This window comes from Canis lupus, chromosome 11, assembly GCF_048164855.1.
Source record: "Canis lupus baileyi chromosome 11, mCanLup2.hap1, whole genome shotgun sequence".
NCBI lineage: Eukaryota > Metazoa > Chordata > Mammalia > Carnivora > Canidae > Canis > Canis lupus.
In genome coordinates, this window is record NC_132848.1 from 65,820,325 (window position 1) to 65,846,689 (window position 26,365).

General features: G+C 35.8%; 1 protein-coding gene across 15 annotated transcripts in view; it reads right to left on the reverse strand.

The window, feature by feature from the left end:
* Window positions 1-26,365, reverse strand: part of WDPCP (WD repeat containing planar cell polarity effector) — a 429,099-nt gene that overhangs the window by 78,738 nt on the left and 323,996 nt on the right. For 10 of the 15 annotated variants that reach the window (XM_072768570.1, XM_072768566.1, XM_072768568.1 and 7 more), the window contains one exon: window positions 1,852-1,917. The exons of 4 other annotated variants lie outside the window; for them this stretch is intronic. In XM_072768570.1, coding sequence (XP_072624671.1) covers window positions 1,852-1,917 — 66 coding nt within the window. Of the gene's footprint in view, window positions 1-1,851; window positions 1,918-7,025; window positions 7,169-26,365 lie in introns of those variants that run through there. One more of the 15 variants, XM_072768574.1, reaches the window with a different exon arrangement.

A 26,365-nucleotide genomic window follows, 5' to 3' on the forward strand; every position in this document is an offset into this window, starting at 1 on the left:
AATCTATTTATATTTAATATAATTACTGATACAGAAGGACTTACCATGGCCTTTTATTACTTGTATTCAAATGTCTTACAGCTTTTTGGTCCTTATATCTCTTAGTACATTTTTTTTTTGTATTTCTTTGTGGGTGTTTTGTTTTTGTTTTTGTTAGTGATACGCTGTGGATTTCTTCTCATTTACTTTTTTGTGTATTCTATAGTTTTTCTTTTGTCTATAATTTTGATTACATAAAATATCTTAAAAGTTAAAAATCTATTTTAAATTGATAATTTTAATTACATACCAAAACCTTACTTCTTTACAGTTCTGCCCCTCCATTTGTTATTGCTAGAAATTATATCTTTATATATTGTATACTTGTTAACACAAATTTACAGGATTTTTGGAGGGGTTTGCTTTTTATACTCTCATAAGAATTAAATGTAGATTTATGCAGCAAACTCATAGTAATACAGGATTCTGTATGTGCCCATTTATTTACCTTTCTTTACTGGGTAACTTTATACTTTCATGTTCTACTTCAATTTGCTGTCCATCATTTTTCTGTTTTTAATTTGCAGTATTAATTAATTTTTTTTTTTTTTTGGTATGGCAGGTACTGAATTCCTTCAGCTGTTGTTTAATGTGGGAGGATCTTAATTTCTCATCAGTTTCAAAGCACATTTTTACAGGACACAATAATCTTGGTTGACAGCTATTTTCTTGTAGCACTCCTAGTATATCACCCCATTCTCTTGTAATATGCAAGGTTTCTGCTGAGAACTCTAATAATCTTACCAAGGCTCCTCTGCACATCATGAGTCATTTTTCTCTTGCTGTGTCTCTAAGATTCTCTTTGACTTTTAACAGTGTGATTACAATGTAGGTCTCTTTGTGTTTATGCTAGCTAATTGGAGTTCATTGAGTTCTTGAGTTTGTGTTTTCATTTCTTTCCTATTTTCCTAAGATTTAGGAAATTTTCAGTCATTCTTTTTTAAATGAGCTCTAGGTCCTTCTTTTCCTTTTGGGACTCCTATAATGCATATGTTGGCCACTTTGATGGTGTCCCATAAGACTTTTAGGCTCTCTTCACTTTTCTTCATTCTTTTTTCCTTTTGTTTCTCTGACTCAATGACTTCAAATGACCTGTGTTCAAGTTTGCCAGTTCTTTCTTCTGCCTGAACAAGTCTGTTTTTGAACTCCTTGGGTGAATTTTTCAGTTCAGTTATTGTATTTTTCAGCTTCAGAATTTGTGGGGGGTTTTTTGAAATATTTTCTCTCTCTTCACAGATATCCTCATTTTGTTCATGTATTGGTTGTTTTCCTGATTTGTGTAGTTGTCTGTGTTCTATCTAACGTTATTGATCATTTTTGACAGTTATTTTAAATTCTTAGGAACTTTATAGATGTGTATTTCCCTTCTTCAACTTACGGGGCTTATTTTTAATCCTTGATCAGATCATGTTTCCCTGTTTCTTTGTATGCCTTGTGACCTTTTGTTGAGATTTTTCTCATTGGAAAAAAATAGTCATCTCTTCTAGTCCTTATGGACTTGTTTTGTTCAGGGAAAGATCTTCACCAAACAGACTAACTCTAGCAGTTCTGGGGCCTCTCAGACCTTTTGATGTGTCTTTGAGGTTGTATGTGAGCTTTTATTTTAGTATATATTAGGACATTTAGTGTATTTTATTTTAGTGTGTGCTTTTGCCTATCTTGATGTCCCAGTTTTTTTTCCCCCTCAGGAGATTTCAATTTCTATTTCTGTTTAATTCCTCTGCTCTATTCTCTTGTCCTGCCTCGTGGTGCCTGCTTGCATGACTGAAGAGCCTTGGCTCTGCACCAAGGCCTTCACACCAAGGTCCTCACCTGTTTTCAGTGGTCTCCAGCCTGATATGCAGACTGTGCTGCTGGCCTTCTCATCAACACTCCAAGCTAGGAAGGACAGAAATCAGTTCCTTGTGCAGCTCCCAAAGAAGCCAGAACACTGTACTTAAGTTTCCCTCTATTCTTTCTATCTCAAGGGAGGGGCTGGCTTCTTCCTATTGTACCACACTACCCAAGGGGAGGGGTATTGTGTAGGGTGAGCAACATGCAATGAGCCCTTTTACTTTTATTGGAAGCCACCACTTTTCTTGTTTATGCACTGGTGTGGGTGCTGTAGTCCCCTAACTAGTTTCTAGAGTTCTCACAAAGGTATTTTGTTCCTTATGTTGCTGTTAAATTGGTGACTTTATGGGAGAACAGGGGCCTAAAGATTCCTATCTTGCTGAATTCACTCATTCCACAAGTGAAGTCACTAGTTTCCACAATGTGTGTGTAAAACTGTAACAGGTAAAAACAATGCCTTTAAAAATTTATTTTTATTTATTTATTTATTCATTCATTCATTCATTCATTCATGAGAGACACAGAGAGAGAGAGGCAGAGACACAGGCAGAGGGAGAAGCAGGCTCCATGCAGGGAGTCTGACGTGGGACTCGATCCTGGGTCTCCAGGATCACACCCTAGGCTGAAGGTGGCGCTAAATCGCTGAGCCACCCAGGCTGCCCCAAACAATGCTTTTATGTAGACAAAGATGATTGCATTTATTCTCACATTGAGTCCTTTTCCCAATTTCTGGTGTTACCAATTTTTTTCGTGTCCCTGACAAAATAGATGTGGTTTGGAGTGCAATAATTTTCAGTAATAAATTCTGCTTGGCGATCTGCTAGTATTATCTTAAGGATGATGAAAATGTTTGTAGGAAGTGTTTTCATTTTTTCTTTTAAAGATTTTATTTGTTTATTTGACAGAGAGTGAGCAAGAGTGAGAGGGAGAAGGATGTTCCCCGCTGAGCAAGGAGCCCAGTGTGGGACTTAGTCCCAGGACACCAGGATCATGACTGAGCCAAAGGCAGATGCTTCACTGACTGAGCCACCCAGGTGCCCCTTAGGAAGTATTTGCACCAGCAAACTTATTTTCCAGAATAGCATTGCATGTGCCATTTTTGCTCTTTGTTATTCATAAAGCTGAAATGAAAATGTATAAATCTGTCAGTAAACAGAGCTTTCAGGTGGTTCCGTTTTCAAATGTGAAAGTAAGTTTTGGTTATCCACATAAGCAAACTTTTATTGAGAGTCTGCTCTATGCAGGTTGCTCTACTGACTGGGGATATAAACATGAAAATGACATGATCCCTGTCCTTGATGGGCTTATGGTTTGATAGCAGGATAGGGAAAATGGTCAGGAGAAGTAGGGTAACAACATAGAGGCAGGGAAAAAAGTTCTCAGAGGATACCAAAGGGCTTATTTTGGGTCATTTGTGCTTTTAAAAATGCTTAAATTGTGCTTCCTTGAATATAAAGTGTAAGTGAGATCCACAGTAGCAGCAAATGATTATTGTTGCAGTTGGGGGAAATGTCAGCAGAAGGGAAGAACAGTTAGTTAGTAAAAAAGGATTAATTCAACAGTCTCATTATTCTTAACCGTTGTAAGTCAGATGGTCTTACATTATAGCTATATTAGTGTAGTGTAATTTAAAAATATAATATTGAGTTACTAAGTTTCTGGGAAGACTGTAGGCATGGCTAGTAGTTTGGTGCTACCTACTTAACAAAGCATAAAGTCTTAAACTAGCAAACTACAAAGAGGCAGAATTTTGTTTGGAATAGAGCCAAAGGGTAGGGGAGGGAGAGGTCATATAGCCTTAGTGATCTATTACTTTTATAGTCATGTATTTGTGTTCCATAGGCAGAAAGAGTAAGGGTTTGGGCTAAAAGTTACTGAATTGGGGAACTTTATGTGTTTACCAGAAAGCAGGAATTATCTAGAATTTTGTTTTGTTTTCTTGGAACAAAGATTTTTAACTGGTAGTCCATATGCCCACTTCAGTTTATAGATGTATACATGTATATGATTATCTTCTAAGAACAAAGCTTATTTAAAAGAAAAACACCAAAAACCTAACACTTCTTAAAAGATTATGTCTGGAGGCTTTCTAAATCGTTTAAAAGATCAGTGTGAAGAATTCTTGTAAACAGTTCTTACTTGGTCTGTGTCCTTTTAACTTAAAAGGCTTTATAGTATAATTGCTCTGTAAATATCAGAATTTTCTGTATATTGTGCAATGTACACAAAGAAGCTGTCAAATGGCTTACCTTGTACTTAACAACTTGTTTATTTTTATGCCTCCAAAAAGCTGTATTTTTTTACAAGAGCAGCTGCTACTTTGTAAATATTTTAATGGCTTCTGTTAAGTAGAGCTGTCAGTTTAACAAACAATGTTATAAAAGATTTTCATTCTTCCGTGTATTGCACATCTTGAAATGTGTTTTACCCAGAAAATCTTTGGGAGATTTGACTGGAACGGACATCTCCTTTGAAGGCACAAAGCCAACAAAAGAGGAGACAGATTCAAAGAACAGTGCATAAGATAACCAAGGAAATAGTGCCATTTATTTCAGAAGACAAATATAGGGCAGTAATAAGTTTTCTTAGCACACATCTTTTTTTTTTTTTTTAACTCAATTGCAAATTTAAACTACTGCCTAAGGCAATATGATAATTACTGACCATTATCTGAGTTTTATTCTTCTTGGCTGTGCAATCTGATCTTAGGCAGGTCATCTAACTTCTCAGATTGTTGGTGAGGGTTTTAGAAATGGGCATTTGTATATTGTTGATTGTATATTGTTGGTAAATCAACACTTAAAGAAAATTTGGCAGTATCCATAAAAACAAAAATATTTATTTTTGGTCTAGGAATACTATACCTTGAAATTTGTCCTATATAAACCCCAGCATAATGTGTACAAAGATATTTACAAGGGTATTTTTATTTATACCAGTTTATTTAAAGATACCCCCCAGCACCCCCCCCCCCCCCCACACACCTCCACACATCTTGTCATGGAATTTCAACATGTTTGAATCCAAAGAGAATAATGAACCCTTAGCTAATTCTCCATCATCCAGATTCAACAATTACCGGTTTTGGTCAATCTTATTTCCTTTCCATCCTCTACCCACTGGAATAATAATTGAAGCAAATCCTAGACAGATCATTTTATTTGAAATATTATATATTGTTTCTCTTAAAAGGTGCTTCCCCTTTTTTATTATTTTTTTATTGAAGTATAATTAACATACTAGTTTCAGATGTACAATTCTATGCATTTACTCAGCGCTTATCAATTAAGTGTAATTGAGTTCCCCCATCCACCTCTTCTTTGGCGACCACCAGTTTGTTCTGTGTGTTTTAGAGTGTTTTCTTGTTTCTTTTTTTTCTTTGGTGGTTCATTTGTTTCCTAAATTCCATATCTGAACTCATATGGTATTTGTCTTTCTCTGACTGACTTATTTCACTTAGCATTATACTCCCTAGGTCCATCCAGGTTGTTTGTTGCAAATGGCAAGATTTAATTCTTTTTTTAATAATCAAATAATACTATCGAGTATACTGTGTGTGTGCATGTGCATGTGTGTAGATATCACATCTTTACCCACTCATTATAGACACTTGGTTTGTTTCCATATCTTAGCTATTGTAAATAATGCTGTAATAAATATAGGGGTGCATATATCTTTTTGAATTAGTGTTTTCATTTTTTTAAAATTTTTATTTATTTATGATAGTCGCACACACACACACACACAGAGAGAGAGAGAGAGAGAGAGGCAGAGACATAGGCAGAGGGAGAAGCAGGCTCCATGCACTGGGACCCGACGTGGGATTCGATCCCAGGTCTCCAGGATCGCGCCCTGGGCCAAAGGCAGGCGCCAAACCGCTGTGCCACCCAGGGATCCCAGTGTTTTCATTTTAAGTAAATATGTAGTAGTAGAAATATTGGATTGTATGCTATTTCTATTTTTAATTTTTTGGGGAGTCCCTATGCTGTTTTCCACAGTGGCTATACCAATTTACATGTCCATCAACAGTGCACAAGTGTTCCTTTTTCTCCACATCCTCTCTAACATGTTCCTTCTCATCTTCTGACAGGTGTAAGGTGGCATGTATGTCTTTGTGGTTTCAGTTTGATGATTACTTATGTTGAGCATCTTTTCATTTGTCCAATGGCCATCTGTATGACCTCTTTGGAAAAATTTCTATTTAGGTCCTTGGCTCAAATTTCAGTTGTATTATTTTGGGGGAAGTGTTGAGATGTGTAGCTTCTTTAAATATGTTGGATAGTAACCCCTTATCAGATATGTAATTCACAAATATCTTCTCCAATTCATTAGGGTTGTCTTTTTGTTTTGTGGATGGTTTCCTTCACTGTGCACAAACTTTTTATTTAAAAAGTTTAATTTTGCTTTTTCTTCCCTTGCCAGAGGCGACATATCTAGAAAAATGTTTCTATGGCCAATGTCAAAGATATTACTGCCTATATATTCTTCTAGGAGTTTTATGGTTTCAGGTTTCATATTTAGGTCTTTCATTCATTTTAAGTTTATTTTTATGTATGGCTTAGGAAAGTGGTCCATTTTCATTCTTTGGTATGTAGCTGTCCAGTTTTTCCAACACCATTTGTTGAAGAGACTGTCTTTTACCCATTGTGTATTCTTGCCTCCTATGTCGTAGATTAATTGAATATAAAAGTATGAGTTTATTTCTGGATTCTTATTCTGTTCCATGGATTTGTGTGTTTGTTATTATGCCAGTATCATATTGTTTTGACTCCTGTAGCTTTGTAGTATATCTTGTATATACTACAAGTATATTGTGATACTTCCAGCTTTATTCTTTTCTTCTCAGGATTGCTTTGGCTATTTGAGGTCTTTTGTAGTTCCATACAAATTTCAGCATTTTTTGTTCTAGTTCTGTGAAAAATGCTGTTGATGATATTTGATAGGGATTGTACGGAACCTGTAGATTGCTTTGGGTGTTTTTGTTCTTTTAATTTTTGTTTTATAGAAAGAGAATGAGAGCAAGCAGGGATAGAGAGGGGCAAGGGAGAGAGAGAGAATCTTAAGTTGGCTCCATGCCCAGCACAGAGCCCAAAGTGGGGCTTAATCTCATGACCCAAGATCACCACCTGAGTTGAAATCTCTTGCTCTTGCTCTTAACGGACTGAGCCATGCAGGTGTCCCCAGATTGCTTTGGGTAGTATGACATTTTAACAATATTGGTTTTTCCAGTCTACGAGTATGGAATATCTTTCCATTTGTTCGTGTAGTCTTGTTTGATGCTTGGTTTGGTTTCTCTCTTTTTAAAAAAAAAAATAGAAACTACATCATTAATTAATACTGATATTGTCAGTTCAGGTCTACAGTGATTTTCTTTTACATCAGTGTTACTGTACTTATATCGCCATTCTCCTATGTTGAAAATTCTAGTCCTTAATATTATCGTAAGTGTTCATTTGCTTTATCCTGTGCCACACATGTGACTCTTGTATTCTCAATAATACTGCCGCTGATACGATTATAAAACAGTTGAAGATTTATTTGAAAGACTATTTTTATCCTTGGGGTATATCTATTTGAGGTGTACAGTTACAAATACGTATTTTTAAAAGTCACTTGGAACAATTCCTTTGTGATTATGGCAATAATTGGATACCTAGTAGCTTTGCTTCATTTTAGAATTACTTTTTTCCTAAAGCTTATTTTGTTTTATAGTTATGTAAAATTAATGATTCCAGTGTCCAGTCTATAAAGAAAGGCATACTCGAGGAAATCTATGTTCCACACCTGTACCCTTCTCCCTGGTTCCTTCTTCTCTCTGTAGTAACTATTATAAAAATTTAAACAAAAATAGATAAACAGTGCTATAATGGATAGTTTTGTGCATTCAGCTTTCCATATATATGTGTATGTTTTTTTCTTTTATGATGAGGGTGTCTTTGGGTTAGGTTTCTAGAAGTGAGATTTCTGGATCACTGATTTATTAGATACTGCCAAATTCTCTGCTATAGGACTTAATATTATTTTGTATTCCCACTGGCAGTGTATGTATTCATCCTTCCAGCCTTGCCAACAGAATGTACCGTCAGACTTTTAGAATCTAACAGCTGGAAAATATCTCAGGGTGGTTTTAATTTGATGGGAACTTTCTGTTCCTATACTTAACCCATTTTTTCTCTAGAAATGTAGGTCTTTTTCTTTATTTTAGAAGCTCTTAATATATTAGAGACACTTTTTTTTTTTTTTTTTTTTTTTAAATCTGAGAGAAAGCACAAGCAGTGGGAAGACAGAAGGAAAGACTCTTAAGTAGACTTCATACTCGGTACAGGGCCTGATGTGGGGCTAAGTCTCACTATCCTGAGATCATGACCTGAGCTGAAATCAAAAGTTGGATGCTTAACTGAGACACCAGGCACCCGTAGAGACATTAAATTTTTATTCATGGAAGTTGCAAATATTTTTCCATTAACCATATCTTTTTTGTGTGTATATATATATTTTATTGGAATTCGATTCGCCAACATATAGCATAACACCCAGTGCTCACCCCATCAAGTGCCCCCCTCAGTGCCCGTCACCCAGTAACCCCATCCCCCCGCCCACCTCCCTTTCCACCACCCCTTGTTTGTTTCCCAGAGTTAGGAGTCTCTCATGTTCCATCACCCTCACTGATATTTCCCACTCATTTTCTCTCCTTTCCCCTTTATTCCTTTTCACTATTTTTTATATTCCCCAAGTGAATTAGACCATATAATGGTTTGTCCTTCTCCAATTGCCATTAGTCATATCTTAAAAGTTTACTTAATGTTGTTTTTTTCCTTGTAAAATATTTTAATTTCAGGTTATTACATTTGTCACTTTTCCCTTTACCTTCTGGCTTTTACCTAACTCTGGGAAATATATATATTTATATATACACACACACATATGTTTCTAAAAATTATGAAACATAGTCATAAAATTGCCAATCTAAAGAATTCTGGTATAACGTCTGCAAAGTCTCTTTTGCTGTGTAGCATAGCATATTCACAGGTTTTAGGGATTCACATATGGACATCTTTGGAGGATCCATTTTGCCTATGACTCTTCTTTAGAAAGTTTCCTTAATTCCCAGCTTATACTGGACTTCACCCATGTTTTTTCTAATGTTTACATGGTTTAGATTTAAATCCTTTATCCTTCTTGAATTCATTATGGTGTGAGGAGTGAGTCCAATTATATTTTAACAAATGCAGTGAAGTCCTTCCACTTTATTAGACTCCACTTATTAAAAAGTTGAAATAATCTTTACCTCACTGATTTGAACTGCTCTTACCACATACTAAATTTCTTTTTTTTTTTTTTTACTACATACTAAATTTCTATAGGGATTGTCTACTCTGTCCAATTGGGATACCAATATAATACTTTTAATTATAGAGTCTTTCTCTAAGGTATCCTTAAATGTCTGTGAGACCAGATCCCTCTCATTCTTCTTTTGCAGGATTTTCCAGCTTTTCTTGCTTATTTATCTTTCTAAAGAATTTTGAAGTAACTTGTTGATAACGGGCAGGGGGATGTCTGATGGTATTAAATTTATAAGTTAACTCAGGGAGAGTGATTTTGCCTAATGCCCTTTCTCTGTGGAAAAGATCATAAGGTTTTACTTCTTAGTTCTATGAATATAGTGAATTAATGGCTTTCCTTTTTTTAAAAAAAAAGATTTTATTTATTCATGAGAGACATAGATTGGCAGAGACATAGGCAGAGGGAGAAGCAGGTTCTCTACAGGGAGCCTGATGTGGGACTCGATCCCAGGACCCCGGGATCATGACCTGAGCCGAAGGCAGACAGATGCTTAAACACTGAGCCACCCAGGTGTCCCGAATTAATGGATTTCCTAATGTAAAATCATTCTTGCAAATAGTAATAAACCAAACTTGGTCATGATTTTTTAAAAATGTTCTGTTGGATTCCATTTGCTAATGTTTCATTTTAAGAGTTGTTAGAATGATATTCGTAAGTGAGAATGGTCTGAAGTACAAAATCAATGGTTACAAAATCAATGGTTTACTCATATAACAGGACCTTTGAAATTGCCCTTTTTTTAATGGTCTGGAAAAGTTTAACTGCTATTGAGATACTGATTTTAACATGTTTATTTATTTTTAAAGATTTCATTTATTTATTCATGAGAAACACAGAGAGAGAGGTGGAGACATAGGCAGAGAGAGAATCTGATATGGGACTAGATCCTAGGACCCCAGGATCACGCCCTGAGCTGAAGGCAGCTGCTCAACCACTGAGGCACCCAGGTATCCCTGATTTTTACATGTTTAGTAGAATTTTCCTACTGGGGTGAGGTATTTTAGTGTAAGGGGAGAGCATGTTAGTTCTTCTATTTTCTTCTATGGTAACTTGCCATTTAAGACTTAATGCTGGTCGGATAAATTATAGTCTTCTTAGAAATTATCCATTCCAACGAAGTCTTCAAACTTATTCGCAGAATTCTGTACAACAGTCTCTTATGATACTTTCAGTTTCTTCTGTTTTGATCATCATTCCCCATTTGTCATGTCTATTCTATGTATTTGTGTGTCCTTCCTTTTTGTCTATGATGATGATTTTTTTAATGACCAAATTTGGATTTATTCTGCTTATTTTTCTGTTTTCTAGCTTCAATTTCTAGAAATTAAATGCTAGAAAGAAATTCTAGTGTTAATTTCTGCTTTACCTTTATTCAGTCTTCCCTTCTGTCTTTTTTTTGGGGGGGGGGGGTAGAAGATTGCTTTGTTGTTGTTTCTTAGCTTTTAAGTCCTGTATGAGTCTTTGAATTTCATTTTTAATATAACTTAAATATTATAAATTTTCCTGTGGTAAGTCAGAGATTTTGATACATTAGAATTTATTTATTTTTATTTTTAAGAAATTCTGCAATTTAACTTGATCTAAGAATATTCAATACTATGTTTCAAGTTTCCAGGCAACAGGACTTTTAATTAAAAAAAGAATCTCTACACCCAATGTGAGATTTGAACTTACAACTCCAAAATCAAGAATTGCATGTTCTTACTACTGTGCCAGCCATGCACCCCAACGGGTCTTTTAGTTTTTATTTTATTATTCATTTCTCATTTCATTCCTTCAGAAAGGTCATAGTACAATTTCCTGTATCATTTCTATTTTCCTCAGATTGACAGGGTTATTGCAGTTTCACCTGTATATAGCCTAAGATTTGGCTGATTTTCCTGCGTATTTCCATGTGCATTTACTAAAAGGTAACCCTCCATTATCTGAGTTCAGAGTTTTAGATCTAAAAGATCTAACTTACTGATTACGTTGTTTAGGTGTTCTACATTCTCTCTAATTTTTTGGCCACTTGATCTTTCTTAAATTGAAAGTATTCTGCTTAATGATGGCTCTTGCTATGTTGTTTGGAATTTTCAGAACTGTTACGTCTTCGTTAGGAATTGCATCTTTTAGCATCATGAAGTGTCCTTTGTTTTTCTTTTCGGTCTGACTTCTACCTTATGAGTTGTCAAAGTGTGACGTCCCATTTCTTTTAATTGCATTTGTCCACATCTAATTTATCCTTTTATTTTTAATCTTTCTGAATCAGTCTCTCCTTTTCCTTCTCCCTGTATCCCTCCACTCTTCCTCCCTGAGAGAGAGTGTATCCACCTTGTATGCAGCATAGTCAAGGATTTTGCTTTGTTAGTTAATCTGAACTTTGTCGTTTTTTTTTAAAGATTTTATTTATTTATTCATAAGAGACACACACAGAGAGAGAGAGAGAGGCAGAGACACAGGCAGAGAGAGAAGCAGGCTCCATGCAGGGGAGGGGCCCTGAGGTGGGACTTGATACCCAGGATCATAGGATCATGCCTTGGGCTGAAGGCAGACGCTCAACCGCTGAGCCACCCAAGTGTCCCAAACTTTATCTTTTTGTAAATGAGTTTAATTCATTTACACTTATTGATATGATCTTTATGTTTGACCTCAAATTTTTCAGGTTTCATTGCACACATGCATAAGGACTAGGTTATCTGCCTTATTTAATGTGTATATAAACTTTTAATACTTGGGAAGATTTGTTTTTACTCTAATAATTAGATTTATATGTATACCTTCATATAATACCCTTGACACCTATCTTTTTTTAGGGGAGCACTGTCGTGCTTCTGTGAGCAATATTGGTATTGGCTCCAAGCCCATTTTCCTTTTTATCCTTTTTCTCTAATGTCAGATTTGAAGTCGTCTCTTACTTCTGGCCAGTATCTAACGGGGAATCATTATGTTTATTTTTCTTTTATTGTACTTCTCTCATTCTCCCTACATTTTTTGATAGTTGTATTGGGTTATGCCTTCCCTTATAACTATAGGTTTTTTTATTGTGGTAAAAAATATGTAACTAAAGACTTACTATCTCAACAATTTTCTAAAAATATTTTATTTATTTATTCATGAGAGATACACAAAGAGAGGCAGAGACATAGGCAGAGGGAGAAGCAGGCTCCACACAGGGAGCCTGACGTGGGACTTGATCCTGGGACTCCAAGATCATGCCCTGGGCCGAAGGCAGACACTGAACCGCTAAGCTACCCAGGTGTCCCTCAACAATTTTTAAGTATATAGTTTATTAGTGTTAAGTGTATTCACATTGTTTTGCAGTAGAGCTTTTGAACCTTTTCACCTAGCAAAACTGAAACTCTACCCCCATTAAACAACAGTCTCCTCTGCTCAGCAACCACCTTTCTACTTAGACTACTTGCAGTACTTTGTATGAGTAGAATCATATAGGATTTGTCCTTTTGTGACTGGTTATACATCATTTAGCTTTTTAAAAAAATTTTTATTAAGTTTTTAATTTTAATTCCACTCTAGTTAGTATACAGTGTTATATTAGTTTCAGGTGTACAATGTAGTGATTCAGTAATTTTACACATTGCTCAGTGCTCATCATGTTAAGTGTACTCTTTAATCTCCGTCACCTATTTCACCCATCCCTTCACCTTCCTCCCCTTTGGTAACCATCAGTTTGCTCTATATAGTTAAGAATCTGTTTCCTGGTTTGTCTTTTTTTCCCCTTTGTTCATCTATTTTGTTTCTTCAATTCCCCATGAGTGAACTCATATGGTATTTGTCTTTCTCTGACTTATTTCACTTAGCATTATACTCTAGCTCCATCCATGTTGTTGCAATGGCAAGATTTTTTTTAAAGATTATTTATTTATTCATGAGAGGCACAGAAAAAGAGAGAGAGAGAGAGAGAGAGGCAGAGACACAGGCAGAGGGAGAAGCAGGCGCCATGCAGGGAGCCCGACGTGGTACTTGATCCCAGGTCTCCAGGACCCCACCCTGGGCTGAAGGTGGCGCTAAACCACTGAGCCACCTGGGCTGCCCCAAGATTTTATTTCTTAAAAAATTATAATTGACACAGAATGTTACATTAGTTTCAAGTATATAGAATATTGATTTGACAGGTCTATAGGTTATGCTATGCTCACCACAAGTATAGCTACCATGTGTCAACATACAACACTATTATGGTATATTTCCTATACTGACTATATTCCCTATACTGTACCTTTCATGCCCAAGACTTTCATTCAATAACTGAAAGTCTGTACCTTTCTTTCTTTCTTTTTTCTTTTAAGCCTATACCTTTCAATAATCTTTACTCCATTCCTTCATTCTCCTCCCCTCTGGGAACCACCAATTTGTTCTCTGCATTTATTAGGTCTGTTTCTGGTTTTGGTTTGTTTGTTCATTTGTTTGTTTTTTTAGATTCCACATATACATGAAGCCATACAGTATGTGTCTTTCTCTGCCTGACTTATTTCACTTAGCATAATACATTCTAAATTCAACCATATTGTTGCAAATGGCAAGATTATATTTTTTATGGCTGAATAATATTCCTTGTATATATACACTACATCTTTTAGTGGGCCCTTGGGTTGCTTCCATACTTGGCTATTGTAGATACTGCTGCAGTAAACATACGGGTGCATATATTCTTTTGAATTGCTGTTTTCATTTTCTTGAGTAATACCCAATAGTAGAATTACTAGATCATATGGTAATTCTATCTTTAATTTTTTTTTAAGATTTTATTTGAGAGACAGAGAAAGCGAACCCAAGTGGGGGAGGAGCAGAGGGAGAAAAAGAGAGAGAGAAGCCCAAGTAGACTCCCCACTGAGCAGGGAGCCTGATGTGGGGCTTGATCCCAGGATTCTGGGATCACGACCTGAGCCACCTCGGCGCCCCTAATTTTTTTTTAAGGATTTTATTTATTTATTTATTTGAGAGAGAGAGAGAGAGAACAAGCATTTGTTCATGAGCAGGGGAGGAGCAGAAGGAGAGGAACAAAGAGACTCCATGCTGAAATTGGGGCCCACATGGGGCTTGATCCCACAACCCTGAGATCATGACCTGAGCCAAAATCAAGAGTTGGATGCTTAACTGATTGAGCCACTCAGGCATCCATCTATCTGTAATTTCTTATTAAATTACAGAACCTTGGTACTGTTTCCTATAGTGGCTGCACCAATTTACTTTCCCACCAAAAGCGCACAGGGTTCTGTTTTCTCCACATCCTCATCAATACTGTTATTGTCTATTTGATTTTAGCCATCTGATAGGTGTAAGGTGGTATTTTATTGTGGCTTTGATTTGCATATCCCTGATGATGAGTAATGTTGAACACCTTTTCATATGTCTGTTGGCCACCTCTATCCTCTTTGGAAAAATGTCTTTCGAAGTCTTCTCTCCATCTTTTAATTGGATTATTTGGGGTTTTTTGGTGTTAGGTTGTATAAGTTCTTCATATATATTGCAGATATTTACCTCTTTTTGGATATATCATTTGCAGGTATCTTCTCCCATTCAATAAGTTGTTTTGTCATTTTGCTTATGGTTTCCTTTGCCGTGCAATAGCTTTTTATTTTGGTATATTCCCAATATTTTAATTTTTCTTTTATTTTCTTTGCCTGAGGAGATCTATCTACAAAAATAATTGCTAAGTCCAATGTCAAAGACATTACTGTCTATGTTTTCTTCCAGAAATTTTGTGATTTCAGGTCTCCCATTTAAGTTTCATCCATCTTGAGTTTATTTTTATGTATGCTGTTAAGAAAGTGGTTCAGTGTCATTCTTTGTATGCTAGCTTTGTAGTATATCTTGAAATCTGGAATTAAGATATGTCCAGCTTTATTCTTTTTTCTCAAGATTGCTTTGGCTTCATCATTTAGTTTTATAAGTTGATAGTTTATAATGCTTAATACTAGTCCTTATGTAGATGTCTTTAGTCATTTTAATTGTCTGCATTTCTTTCTCTAGTAGATTTCCTAGGAATGATTCATGGGAATAGGTTGTTTAGGTTGTATATAAAATCTTTGGCTAACATTTCCTTTTCCTGAGTATCTTAAATATATTACTATATTGTGTTCTGGAAAAAAAACTGTTGCTATCAAAAAATGATTATAATCTCATTTTATTCTCTTAAAAAGGATTCAGTGTTTTCATATTAATGTCCAAAGGATTTTTTTGTTTCTAAGAATTTGATTAGAATATGTCTTGATATTGGCCAACTTGGGCTGATTTTCCTAGATATGTGATATGTCCTTTCATTTTGTAGTATAAAATCTTTTATTTGGGAAATTTTCTTTAGAGTTTTAAAATATTCTATTCTATTGTTTTCAGTTTCCTTCTTTAGAAACTTCTAAAATACACATGTTGGATCTTTTTTGCTTTTTTTTTCTTCTTTCACTTGTATTTTTTCCAGATTCAATAAATGTCATTCAAAATATACACTTTGTAAATTGAGGTGTAAGTGACATAACTTTATATTAGTTTCAGATGTACAACATAATGATTCAGTACTTGCATATTTTGCAATCACAAGAATAAGTCCTGTTAACATTCATCACCATACGTAGTTATGAGTTTTTTCTCGTGATGGGAACTTTCAAGATCCACTCTTATAGCTAATTTCTAAAATGCAATGCAGTATTATTAACTATAGTCATCATGTACATTACAACTTCATGACTTAATTCATTTCATAATTGGATATTTGTACTTTTGGACCTCACCCATTTCATCCACTCCCCAACTCCTGCCTCAGGCAACCACTAATCTGTTTTCTTTTTCTTTCTTTCTTTTTTTTTTTTTTTACTAATCTGTTTTCTATATTCATATGCCCATCTTTTCTTTTTTTCTTTTCTTTTCTTTTCTTTTCTCTTTCTTTCTTTCTTTCTTTCTTTCTTTTTTTCTTCTTTCTTTTTCTTTCAGGAGTCTATATACGTGAGTTTGTAAGGTATGTATCCTTTTCTGTCTGAAATATCTCACTTAGTATAGTGCCCTCAAGGTCCATCCCTGTTGTCACAAATGCCATGATTTCATTCTTTATGAGTGAATAACACTCCATTGTGTGGATGTCTTTGTATGTATATATATCACATTTTGCTTATCCACTGATCAAATGATGGACACAGGTTTTTTGGCCGTGTGAATGATGCTGCAGTGAACATGAGAGTGCAGGTATTTCTTCAAGATCCTAAATTCACTTCCTTTGAATTTATACCTAAAAGTGGTATTGCTGGATTATATGGTAGTTTTATTTCTAATTATTTGAGGAACTTTCATAGTGTTTTCTCTACTGGCTGCATCAATGTACATTCTAACAGTGCACAAGGGTTTCCTCTTCTCCACATCCTCACCAACACTTGTTATTTGTGGTCTTTTTGATAATAGCCATTCTAATAGGTGTAAGGTGATATCTCAGTGTAGTTTGGATTTGCATTGCCCTGATGATTCATGATGATGAGCACCTTATTAGATTCTCTCGTTTTTAACTGGATAGTTTATGATTTTTTGCTATTAAGTTGTATGAATTCTTTATATATTTTGGATATTAACCCCTTCTCTGATAAATGATTTGCAAATATTTTCTCCTGTAAGTTGCCCTTTTTATTTTGTTGATAATTTCTTTCAGTTATTTTCTATGTTTCAAGCGTTTTCTCCTTTAAAATTTCTAGTTATTTTGAGGCATTATGCTTATTTGGTCTTGTGATACTTCTAGTTTAAGCTCTACTTCTGAAATTATTTTTTTCCTTTTTATTTCTAATTATTTTCATAGTTCTTTCATCTCTAAGAAATCTTACTTCTTTAATCACCTCAGTTTTGAATTTCTCTAAGACTGATTTATGTGGTTCTTTCATAACTTCTGTCATTGTGTTAATTTATTTAAACTTAGTTTAGAATATTAGGGTCAGTTTTCACGTACTTGTGGGCATGTTTTTCTAGAGTGCTTTCATTATAGGGGAATTATTCTGCTCTTTATTTATTATTATTTTTTTTTAATGAAAATTTTCTTTTTTTTTTTTTTTAATTTATTTATGATAGTCACACAGAGAGAGAGAGAGAGGCAGAGACACAGGCAGAGGGATAGGCAGGCTCCATGCACCGGGAGCCCGACGTGGGATTCGATCCCGGGTCTCCAGGATCACGCCCTGGGCCAAAGGCAGGCGCCAAACCGCTGCGCCACCCAGGGATCCCTCTTTATTTTTTTTATATGTAACTTTCTATGAGATTTGATGGTAACTTTTACTGTTAATCATTTTATGAGAAATTGGTTTTTCTACTTTTAAGAGGGCAGGAGGGGCCAAGATAACTTTTTAAAATCTTTATAGGTTTGGATCATCTGGGTGTATTACATTCATCAAGTAGTCAAAAATACAGTTTCCTATTATTGTCTTATTCTACTTAGGCTGCTGTACCAGAATATCACCAACTTGGGTAGCATATAAACAACAGGAATTTATTTAATATTGTAGATGAAGATGCTAATATATACTTTAACTGAGAATTTTTAAAAATTCTCAGTCACACATTTTCCCTTTGAAGCACAGAAATAAGTCCATAAAACAAGAATCAAAATAACATATTAAAACAAGGGTTGCTAAACTATGACAAGGCTAAATCCAGTACGCTGCCTGTTTTTCTGCAACCTGGAAGCTAGGAATGATTTTTACATTTTTAATGGTTGGAAAAAAGTCAAAAGAAAAATAATGTTTTGTGACAAATGAAGTTTACATGAAATTTATATTTTGGTGCCCACAGTAAAGTTTTATTGGAACTCAGCCTTGACATTCATTTACATATTTTCTATGGCTTATTTTGCCCAATGGCAGAGTTGAGTGGTTGTGACAGAAACTATAGCCCACAAAGTCTAAAATATTTACCATGTGGCTATTTATATAGAACAAAGCGAGATGGAATATCTCATTAACCTGGGAAAGCTAGGTCCATGAGAATCCTAGGTTTTAGATCATCTCTTGAATTTAATTTTGGTTCTACCAGAGTGATCAATAAAAAAATTGGTTTGATCCTCAATTAGAATTTAGTTTCATTCATGACTTTGGTAGGACCCATGAATAAAGTATTTGAAATAGTTTTCTTTCTCCCTAACTAAAATCTTACCTCACAGCTGTCATCCTAGAGTAAAAGGGAAGACTAACATATCATTTTGTGCTGGGCCACATAATTAATGGCCCAGTGCACACATTGATGGGTTTAGATGAAAAGTGACTGAAATTTGAACCGTTAGCTTTCCCTTTCTTGTTACTTCAAAACTAGTTTAGGCTTTAAACATCAACTTACAGGTGTTTATCTTTTCTTACTTGTCAGATAAATAGGCTTCCTGAGACATAGTTGTGTGGTTTGCTGCACCTCAAAAAGAAAAGCCCAGTAATCCTCCAGTTGATTTCACGGACAAAGACTAAACTACCTAATATTGCTTAAGGTTGCCTCCATCCATTGACATATCCTTCATATGCATTCAGATATGAAAAATTAGAAGTGTCACTATTAAATACTAAGTTACTGAACAATCATGCTGAAAACATCTTTACCTCATGGTTTGAACGCTGACCAGAATTCAATTTATGGTAAAGAATTAAAACCTTTACTACTTACCTAAAAGCTAGACATTTGAATTATTACCTTATTGAAATTTAGACGACAAAAGTTATTTTGTTGCAAGTAAGGTTTTTGGTCAGGAAAGAAGGGGATTATGAGGGATTTTCATTGACTATACTGTACTCTGTACAATTTGTATTTTTCAATAGTTCATATTTTATTAAGATCAGTTAAAATTAAATCTAATACTTAATAGTAAATATTTAGAATATTATTAAGAAGCCAATAAACTGTAACACTTGTTTGTTTATTTATTTATTTATTTATTTATTTAATTATTTTAAAGATTTTATTTATTTATTCATGAGAGACAGAGAGAGAGAGAGAGAGAGAGGCAGAGACACAGGCAGAGGAAGAAGCAGGCTCCATGTAGGAAGCCTGGTGTGGGACTCGATCCTGGGTATCCAGGATCACGCCCTAGGCTGTAGGGGTGTTGCCCAACACTTGTTTTTAATCCCTTATTTCAGTTCAAAATTATACAGTTAGAAAAATATAATGTGAGGGGCACCTGGGTGGCTCAGTGGTTGAGTGTCTGCCTTGGGCTTAAGTCGTGATTCTGGGGTCCTGGGACGGAGTCTCATATTGGGCTCCCTGCAGGGAGCCTGCTACTCCCTCTCCTGTGTCTCTGCCTCTCTCTGTCTCTCATGAATAAATAAATAACATCTTTAAAAAAAGTATAATGTGAATATATATTTTTCTGCATCTATTTTAATATTTTAATGTAAAGTTAGGCATTTCTAATAAAATACAGTATGCTTTAAAACAGATTTTTTTCACCATAGGTCTCCAATGAAGTTATTGGTATTAGCAGCATTTTTAATTTAGTATATATTAATAGTATTTTAAAATACTGGTGCAAAACCTACCAACAATTAATAAAATTATTTTCTTTGTCTTCAATCTGAAATAGCTGAACTATAATGAAGGGTGAATTAGCTAATTGTAATGTTTAAATATACAACTTATATATAGGCATAGTGTGATAAATCTTTTTTGCATTACTCTTTGCTATTTGGGTTTGTATTTCGTTTTTTTTTTTTTTTTTTTTTTCCAGATGGATGCTTTTATGAGCCAAAACATAGGAGCAGTTTCTGAATTTACCTTCAGGCATTAAGACAAAAGAAGCAGGGGTATTATAACCCAGCTTGTTTAAAACATCACTCTGCTACTTTGAATGACAGTTAACAATTTATAAGTAGGGTGTGGCTAATAAAGTCACCCAAGCAGACAGAAGCATAGGTTTCTTTTATACACACTCCTGGCCTGTCAGTCACATCTCCCAAATGCTTTGTTGCACAGGCATGCCAATAACTAAAACCACATTTTATCATTCTTGTACCCAAAGGATTTTAAAAGGCCATACAACCATATTAGTGTTTGAAAATTGCAGGTTAAAGTTGAAATCCTCAAGCAGAGACTTCTTTTCCATCTAAAAGTGTAAAATTTGGGGGGCACCTGGGTGGCTCAGTTGGTTAAGCAACTGCCTTCGGCTCAGGTCATGATCTGAGCCCAGGTCATGATCTGAACCCACATTGGGCTCCCTGCTCAGCGGGGAGTCTGCTTCTCCCTGTCTCTCTGCCCCTCCTCCTGCTTGTGCTTTCTCTCTCGCTCTCACTCTCTCAAATAAATAAAATCTTAAAAAAAAAATTAAAGAGTAAAATTTCCTTGCAACTGATATAATGTATTTAGGAATGATGAAAATTATAATTAAACAAAATTGTTAAAACTTTGGCTTTAAAGTAACTTGTTCTGCCTTGTTTCCAACATTTTTTATATAGTAACTTTTACACATCTAGAAAATGTTAATACAGATGACTTAAATATATATGTATATTATCTTCAGTGGTTTAATGCATATTTTATGCAAATTAAGGTACAGTAAAAACAAACAACAGCAACAACAACCAAAAAAAAACCTATGGCTATGCTGACTACATCCCCCTTTCCCTGCTGCCCTGAACATGGCATCCTCAGTAAGTTTTTCTTATTTACTTATGTATTGTCTGTACGTATTTTCTCTTTTGTGTGGTAATCTGGTACATAAATTTAATTCTAAGGCATAAACTTGGGTGATAGAAGCAGAGTTTAAGCCAATAAAAGTTTTAGCACTTTCTGGTTTTAGAAAATTGGTTCCCATAATAGCAGATTTCAAAGCTGGAGAGGAGGTGGTTGGGAGTTTGTGACTTCTCCTATAGCCTCTGTGCTTGGGGCACGGCCGCGAAGTGACTGGAGAGAGGCAGCAGCAGCACAGAGTGGCTGAATCCGACTGAACACAACCAGCCCTGAGCCTGGTGTCAGGGAGTCGGTTACAGCTCTGCCTGGGAAAGGCTCAAGGAAACTCGGAGGTAAAGCGGATAGTGTGCACGTGTTCCGGAGTAAAACGGTGTCCACAGCTTTGACGGTCTCCTGACGACTGTTGTCTATGGCTTGGCACATAAGAAGGTTTTCTCTTAAGTCCTTTTAGGTTTCGCAGTGTAAAGTCCTTCCTGAACTAGTGATTTCTGAGTCTTTGTGAAATTACCCAGTGGTGCAGGAAAATGAAACAAAGCAAAACACAATATAGGCTAGTATCTTTTTGAATTACTGTTCTTGTTTTCTCTGGGTAAGTCTAGTAATGGAGTTTTTGGGTCATGTGGTCTTTTCTGCATTTAAGTTTTTGAGGAAATTCCATATTGTTTTCCATGGTGGCTGCACCAATTTACATTTTCACTAACAGTGCCTGAGGGCTCATTTTTCTGCATATCCTCACCAACACTCCTTGATTCTTGGTTTTTTGTTTATTTTTTTAGCTGTTCTGACAGATGTCAAGTGATATCTTGTTGTGGTTTTGATTTGCATGCCCTTGATGATGTGATGCTGACCATCTTATGTGTCTGTTGGCCATCTGATTCTCTATCCATTTTTAAATCAGATTGTAGGTGCTGGGTTGTATAATTTTTTTTTGGTGCTGGGTTGTATAAATTCTCCATATATTTTAGATATTCACTTCTTTTTGTATATATCATTTGTAAATATCTTCTCTGGTTTTTTTTCTTTAAATATCTTCTCCTCTTTAGTAGGTTTCCTTGTTGTTTTCTTGATCGTTTCCTTTACTGTGCAAAAGCTTTTTATTTTGACGTAGCATTACCATCCATAGCCAAGATAATGGAATCAATCTAAGTGTCCATCAATAAACAAATGGATAAGGAAGATGTGATGTATACACACACATACACGTGCAATGGAACATTACACAGCCATAAAAAAGGATGAGATCATGCCACTTGTAATGACTTTGATAGACCAAGAGAGTGTTATGCTAAGTGAAATAAGTCAGAGAAAGACAAATACCATATGATTTTACTCCTATGTGGAATCTTAAAAAAAACAACAACAACAAATGAATAAACAAACAGCAGAATCAGACCTATAAATACAGAGAACAAATTGATGGTTGCCAGAGAGGAGTGGCAGGGTGGGTAAAATGAGTGAAAAGGAGTAGGAGACACAGGCTTCCAGGTATGGAATGAATAAGTCATGGGAATAAAAGGAACAGCATAAGGAGTATAGTCAGTGGTATTATAATAGTGTTGTCTGGTGACAGACGGTGGCTACACGAGGGGTGAGTATAGCATAAGAGATAAACTTGTGGAATCACTATGTTGTACATGTGAAATGAATGTAACCTTGTATGCCAGTGTTTACCCAAATAATAACTTTTTTAAAAGGTGAAAAAAGCAGGCATGGAAGTCAGAATTACTATGCAGTGATACTCTGTAAATGAATATAGTAAATTACTATTTACTGGCATAGTAACATTCCAGTGTAGAACTTATGTTTGAATTCTTCTTTTTTTTAAAGATTTTGTTTATTTATTCATGAGAGACACAGAGAGAGAGAGGGGCAGAGACACTGGCAGAGGGAGAAGCAGGTTCCATGCAGGGAGCCCAACCTGGGACTTGATCCCGGGTCTCCAGGATCACGCCCTGGGCTGAGGGTGGTACTAAACCACTGAGCAACCCAGCTGCCCTGTTTGAGTTTCCTTTAGCTACACAGAACCAGGTATATGGCCTCATGACTTCCCTGTCTTCTGGCCTGTATCCCTTATCTTTAGGGGCTTATCTCTAAAATGTTTTTGATTAGGTTAGGCATTGCCATGTGTAGGTGTCCACTTGTTTCCTCCCAACTGTCTTTGTTAGTTAAAATTCTGTGGGGAATTTACAACTAGAATTCAGGCAAAGTCTTACCACTTTTTTGAGAAGGTTCATTAAACAGAGCAATAAGGTTAGAAAAATAGGGTGTGAAATAACCTGTGAATCCCAGGGAAGTTTAAATATCTTTGAGGAAGGGGTGTGGGTTATGGCATTCTGGGTTAAGTCCTTTCCCGTAGTTAGAACATTGCCTAGGAGAGTCACCGCTGGGCTCTCCAAAGCTTCACCTTAGGGGTTGGTCCAGTGGTGATACTCTTGTAGGTAGTTAGCTTTGCCTAACCGAGATTCATATAAAGTTGACAGCTGAGAATAAAAATTTTTTTAAAAACACACGTGCGCATGCATGTAGCTGCTCCTAGTATAAAAGATCAGACTTCAAACTTTAGTATCTGGTTGAAGCTCTGCAGTGGGCTGAAGCACATCACAAATTCCTTTTAGTTTAAGAGTTTCTGGAAGGCTTTTCTACTTACAAGGGAGAAGTAGAAGTACAACTTCTTTAAGACACAGACCTCACATTGTACAGTGTTGAAACAATAGGGGTTCTCTCACACTCCACTCTCTTCCTTTTTTTAACATGCCATTAGAAAAAACTGAGGATCTCATGTATCCGAGCCATTGATCAGGGATATAGGAACAGAAGCATATGGTAACTACATTGTTTGCCATGCTAAGTGCTACGTCTTTCACTTACAGTTCTAGTAACGGGTAAGTGCTTTTGTTTCTTGGTTTGTTGACTACGTTTAAGGACCTGCCTAGAGGTGAAGCTTGCAGTTTGAGTCAGCAGTACAACACAGCCTGCATTTGTGGCTGTTCCATTTACACTGGTTATAAATGCAGATATAAGCAATTTAATATTTCATTATGCCTTGTAGTCTAGAAGTATTATTACAGATTTATATTTTTAAAATTGTAAATGCATTGTTTTAGTATGTATGTGTGTGTATATATACATGCTCATCATCTAGGAGTTTGATTTTGGGAGTTTTGTTTTTTATTCAAATATTTATTTGAGAGTGAGCGAGTGAGGAAGAGAGAACGAGCAAGGGGAGGGGCCGTGGGAGAGGGAGAAGCAGACTCCCCACTGAACAGGGAGCCCCATGCAGGGCTCGTTTCCAGGATCCCAGGATCATGACCTGAGCTGAAGAGAGATGCTTAACCAACTGAGCCACCCCTCAGCAGTTTTTTTTTTAAAGATTTATTTATTTATTTGTTCATGAGAGATAGAGAGAGAGGGGCAGAGACACAGGCGAGGGAGAAGCAGGCTCCATGCCGGGAGCCCAACGCGGGACTCAATCCCGGGACTCCAGGATCGCGCCCTGGGCTAAAGGCAGGCGCTAAACCACTGAGCCACCCAGGGATCCCCAAGCAGTTTGTTTTAAACAGAGGAAAAGGCCCATCAAATGTAAGAACAGTTGATCTAACCTATAAAGCCTAAAAAAAAAAAAAAAGAAAAAGAAAAAAAGAAGTGGCCCCAACAAACCAGTGTTCTATACAGACAATGCAAAATAGATATATTCTTTAATTATTTTAGTCTCTAAAGAAAAATGAAAAATGACTAGATCAGTTTTAAATAAATATAAATAAGTCTAAATGTAGGGAACCTTAAATCTTTAAAGTAGGAATTCCTATTTAAGGGAAACAACGCATCTTCCATTGATAATACTCATGAATTCTATTCACACCTGAATGTTGGGTCATTTTAACTAAACTGTGCAATGCTTTTGTGACTGTTCAGATAATACCTGAGAAACAAATGATAATCAGCAAAGACTCATTCTTCATTAACTCAATGATGTTAGCAGAGAACATTTTACTACCCTCTTCCAGGAGTATCACTAGACAGCAGATTGTCTAATTTTGAAAAGCTAAATAGCACTCATAAACCTGGCTATATAAAGAAAAGACAGTATTGCTACAGTTACATGAAGGTTCCTTGGAAGAGAGAAGCTGAACAATAATGGTCTAATTTCTGCTTTCCTACAGCATTTATAAGAGCCCCATTCTAGGGAAGTCAATGGGCAAAATCTGAATGAATTCTGCAAAATTGAAGACATAACCAGCTTCACATAGGGTAATTTGCTTTTGTTTTTTTTCCAAATTTTTGTTTAAATTCTAGTGAGTTAACACATAGTGTAATATTGTCTTCAAGAGCAGAATTTATTGATTCATCACATATAAATAACACCCAGTGCTCAACACGACAAGTGCCTTCCTTAATACCCAATATCCATCTAGTCTATCCCTCGCCCACCTCCCTCCATCAATCCTCAGTTCTCTATCGCTAAGAGTCTTTTATGGTTTGTTTCCCTGTCTTCCCCTCTTCCCATATGTTTTGTTTCTTAAATTCCACATATGACTGAGATCATGGTAGTATTTGTCTTTTTCTGACTTAATTCACTTAGCATAATCCACATCATTGCCAATGGCAAGATTTCATTCCTTTTATGGCTGAGTAGTATTTCATTTTATATCTATATATATCTATATCTATCTATCTATCTATCTATCTATCTATCTATCTACATACATACATACATGCATATGCATGCCCCATCTTCCTTATCTGTTCCTCATGGATGGACACTTGGGTTCTTTCCATAGTTTGGCTATTGTTGATAATGCTGCTATAAACATCAGAGTATATGTTTCTTTGAATTTGTACTTTTGTATCCTTTGGGTAAGTACCTAGTAGTGCAACTGCTCATTTATAGCATAGTTCTGTTTTTAACTTTTTGAGGCACCTCCATTCTGTTTTCTAAGAGTGGCTGCACCAGTTTGCATTCCCACCAACAGTGTAAGAGGGTTCCCCTTTCTCTACATTCTCACCAACATCTGTTGTTTCTTGAGTTGTTGATTTTAGCCATTCTGACTGGTGTGAGGTGATATCTCATTGTGGTTTTGATTTGTATTTCCCTGATGCTGAGTGATGTTGTGCATCTTCCGATGTGTCTGTTAGCCATCTGGATGTTTTTTTTGGGATAATGTCTCTTCATGTCTTCTGCCCATTTCTTAACTGGATTATTTGTTTTTTTAGGTGTTGAGTTTTTTAAGTTCTTTATAGATTTTAGATACTAACCCATATGTCATTTTTAGATACCTTTTCCCATTCCATAGATGGCCTTTACTTTTTGTTGATTGTTGCCTTCACTGTGCAGAAGCTTTTTATCTTGATGAAGTCCTAACTGTTCATTTTTGCTTTTGTTTCCTTTGTCTCCAGAGATGTGTCTAGTAAGGAGTTGCTATGGCCAAGGTCATTAGGTCTTTCATTCATTTTGAGTTTATTTTTGGTTGTGGTGTAAGAAAGTGGTCCAATTTCATTCTTCTGCATATAGCGGTCCAGTTTT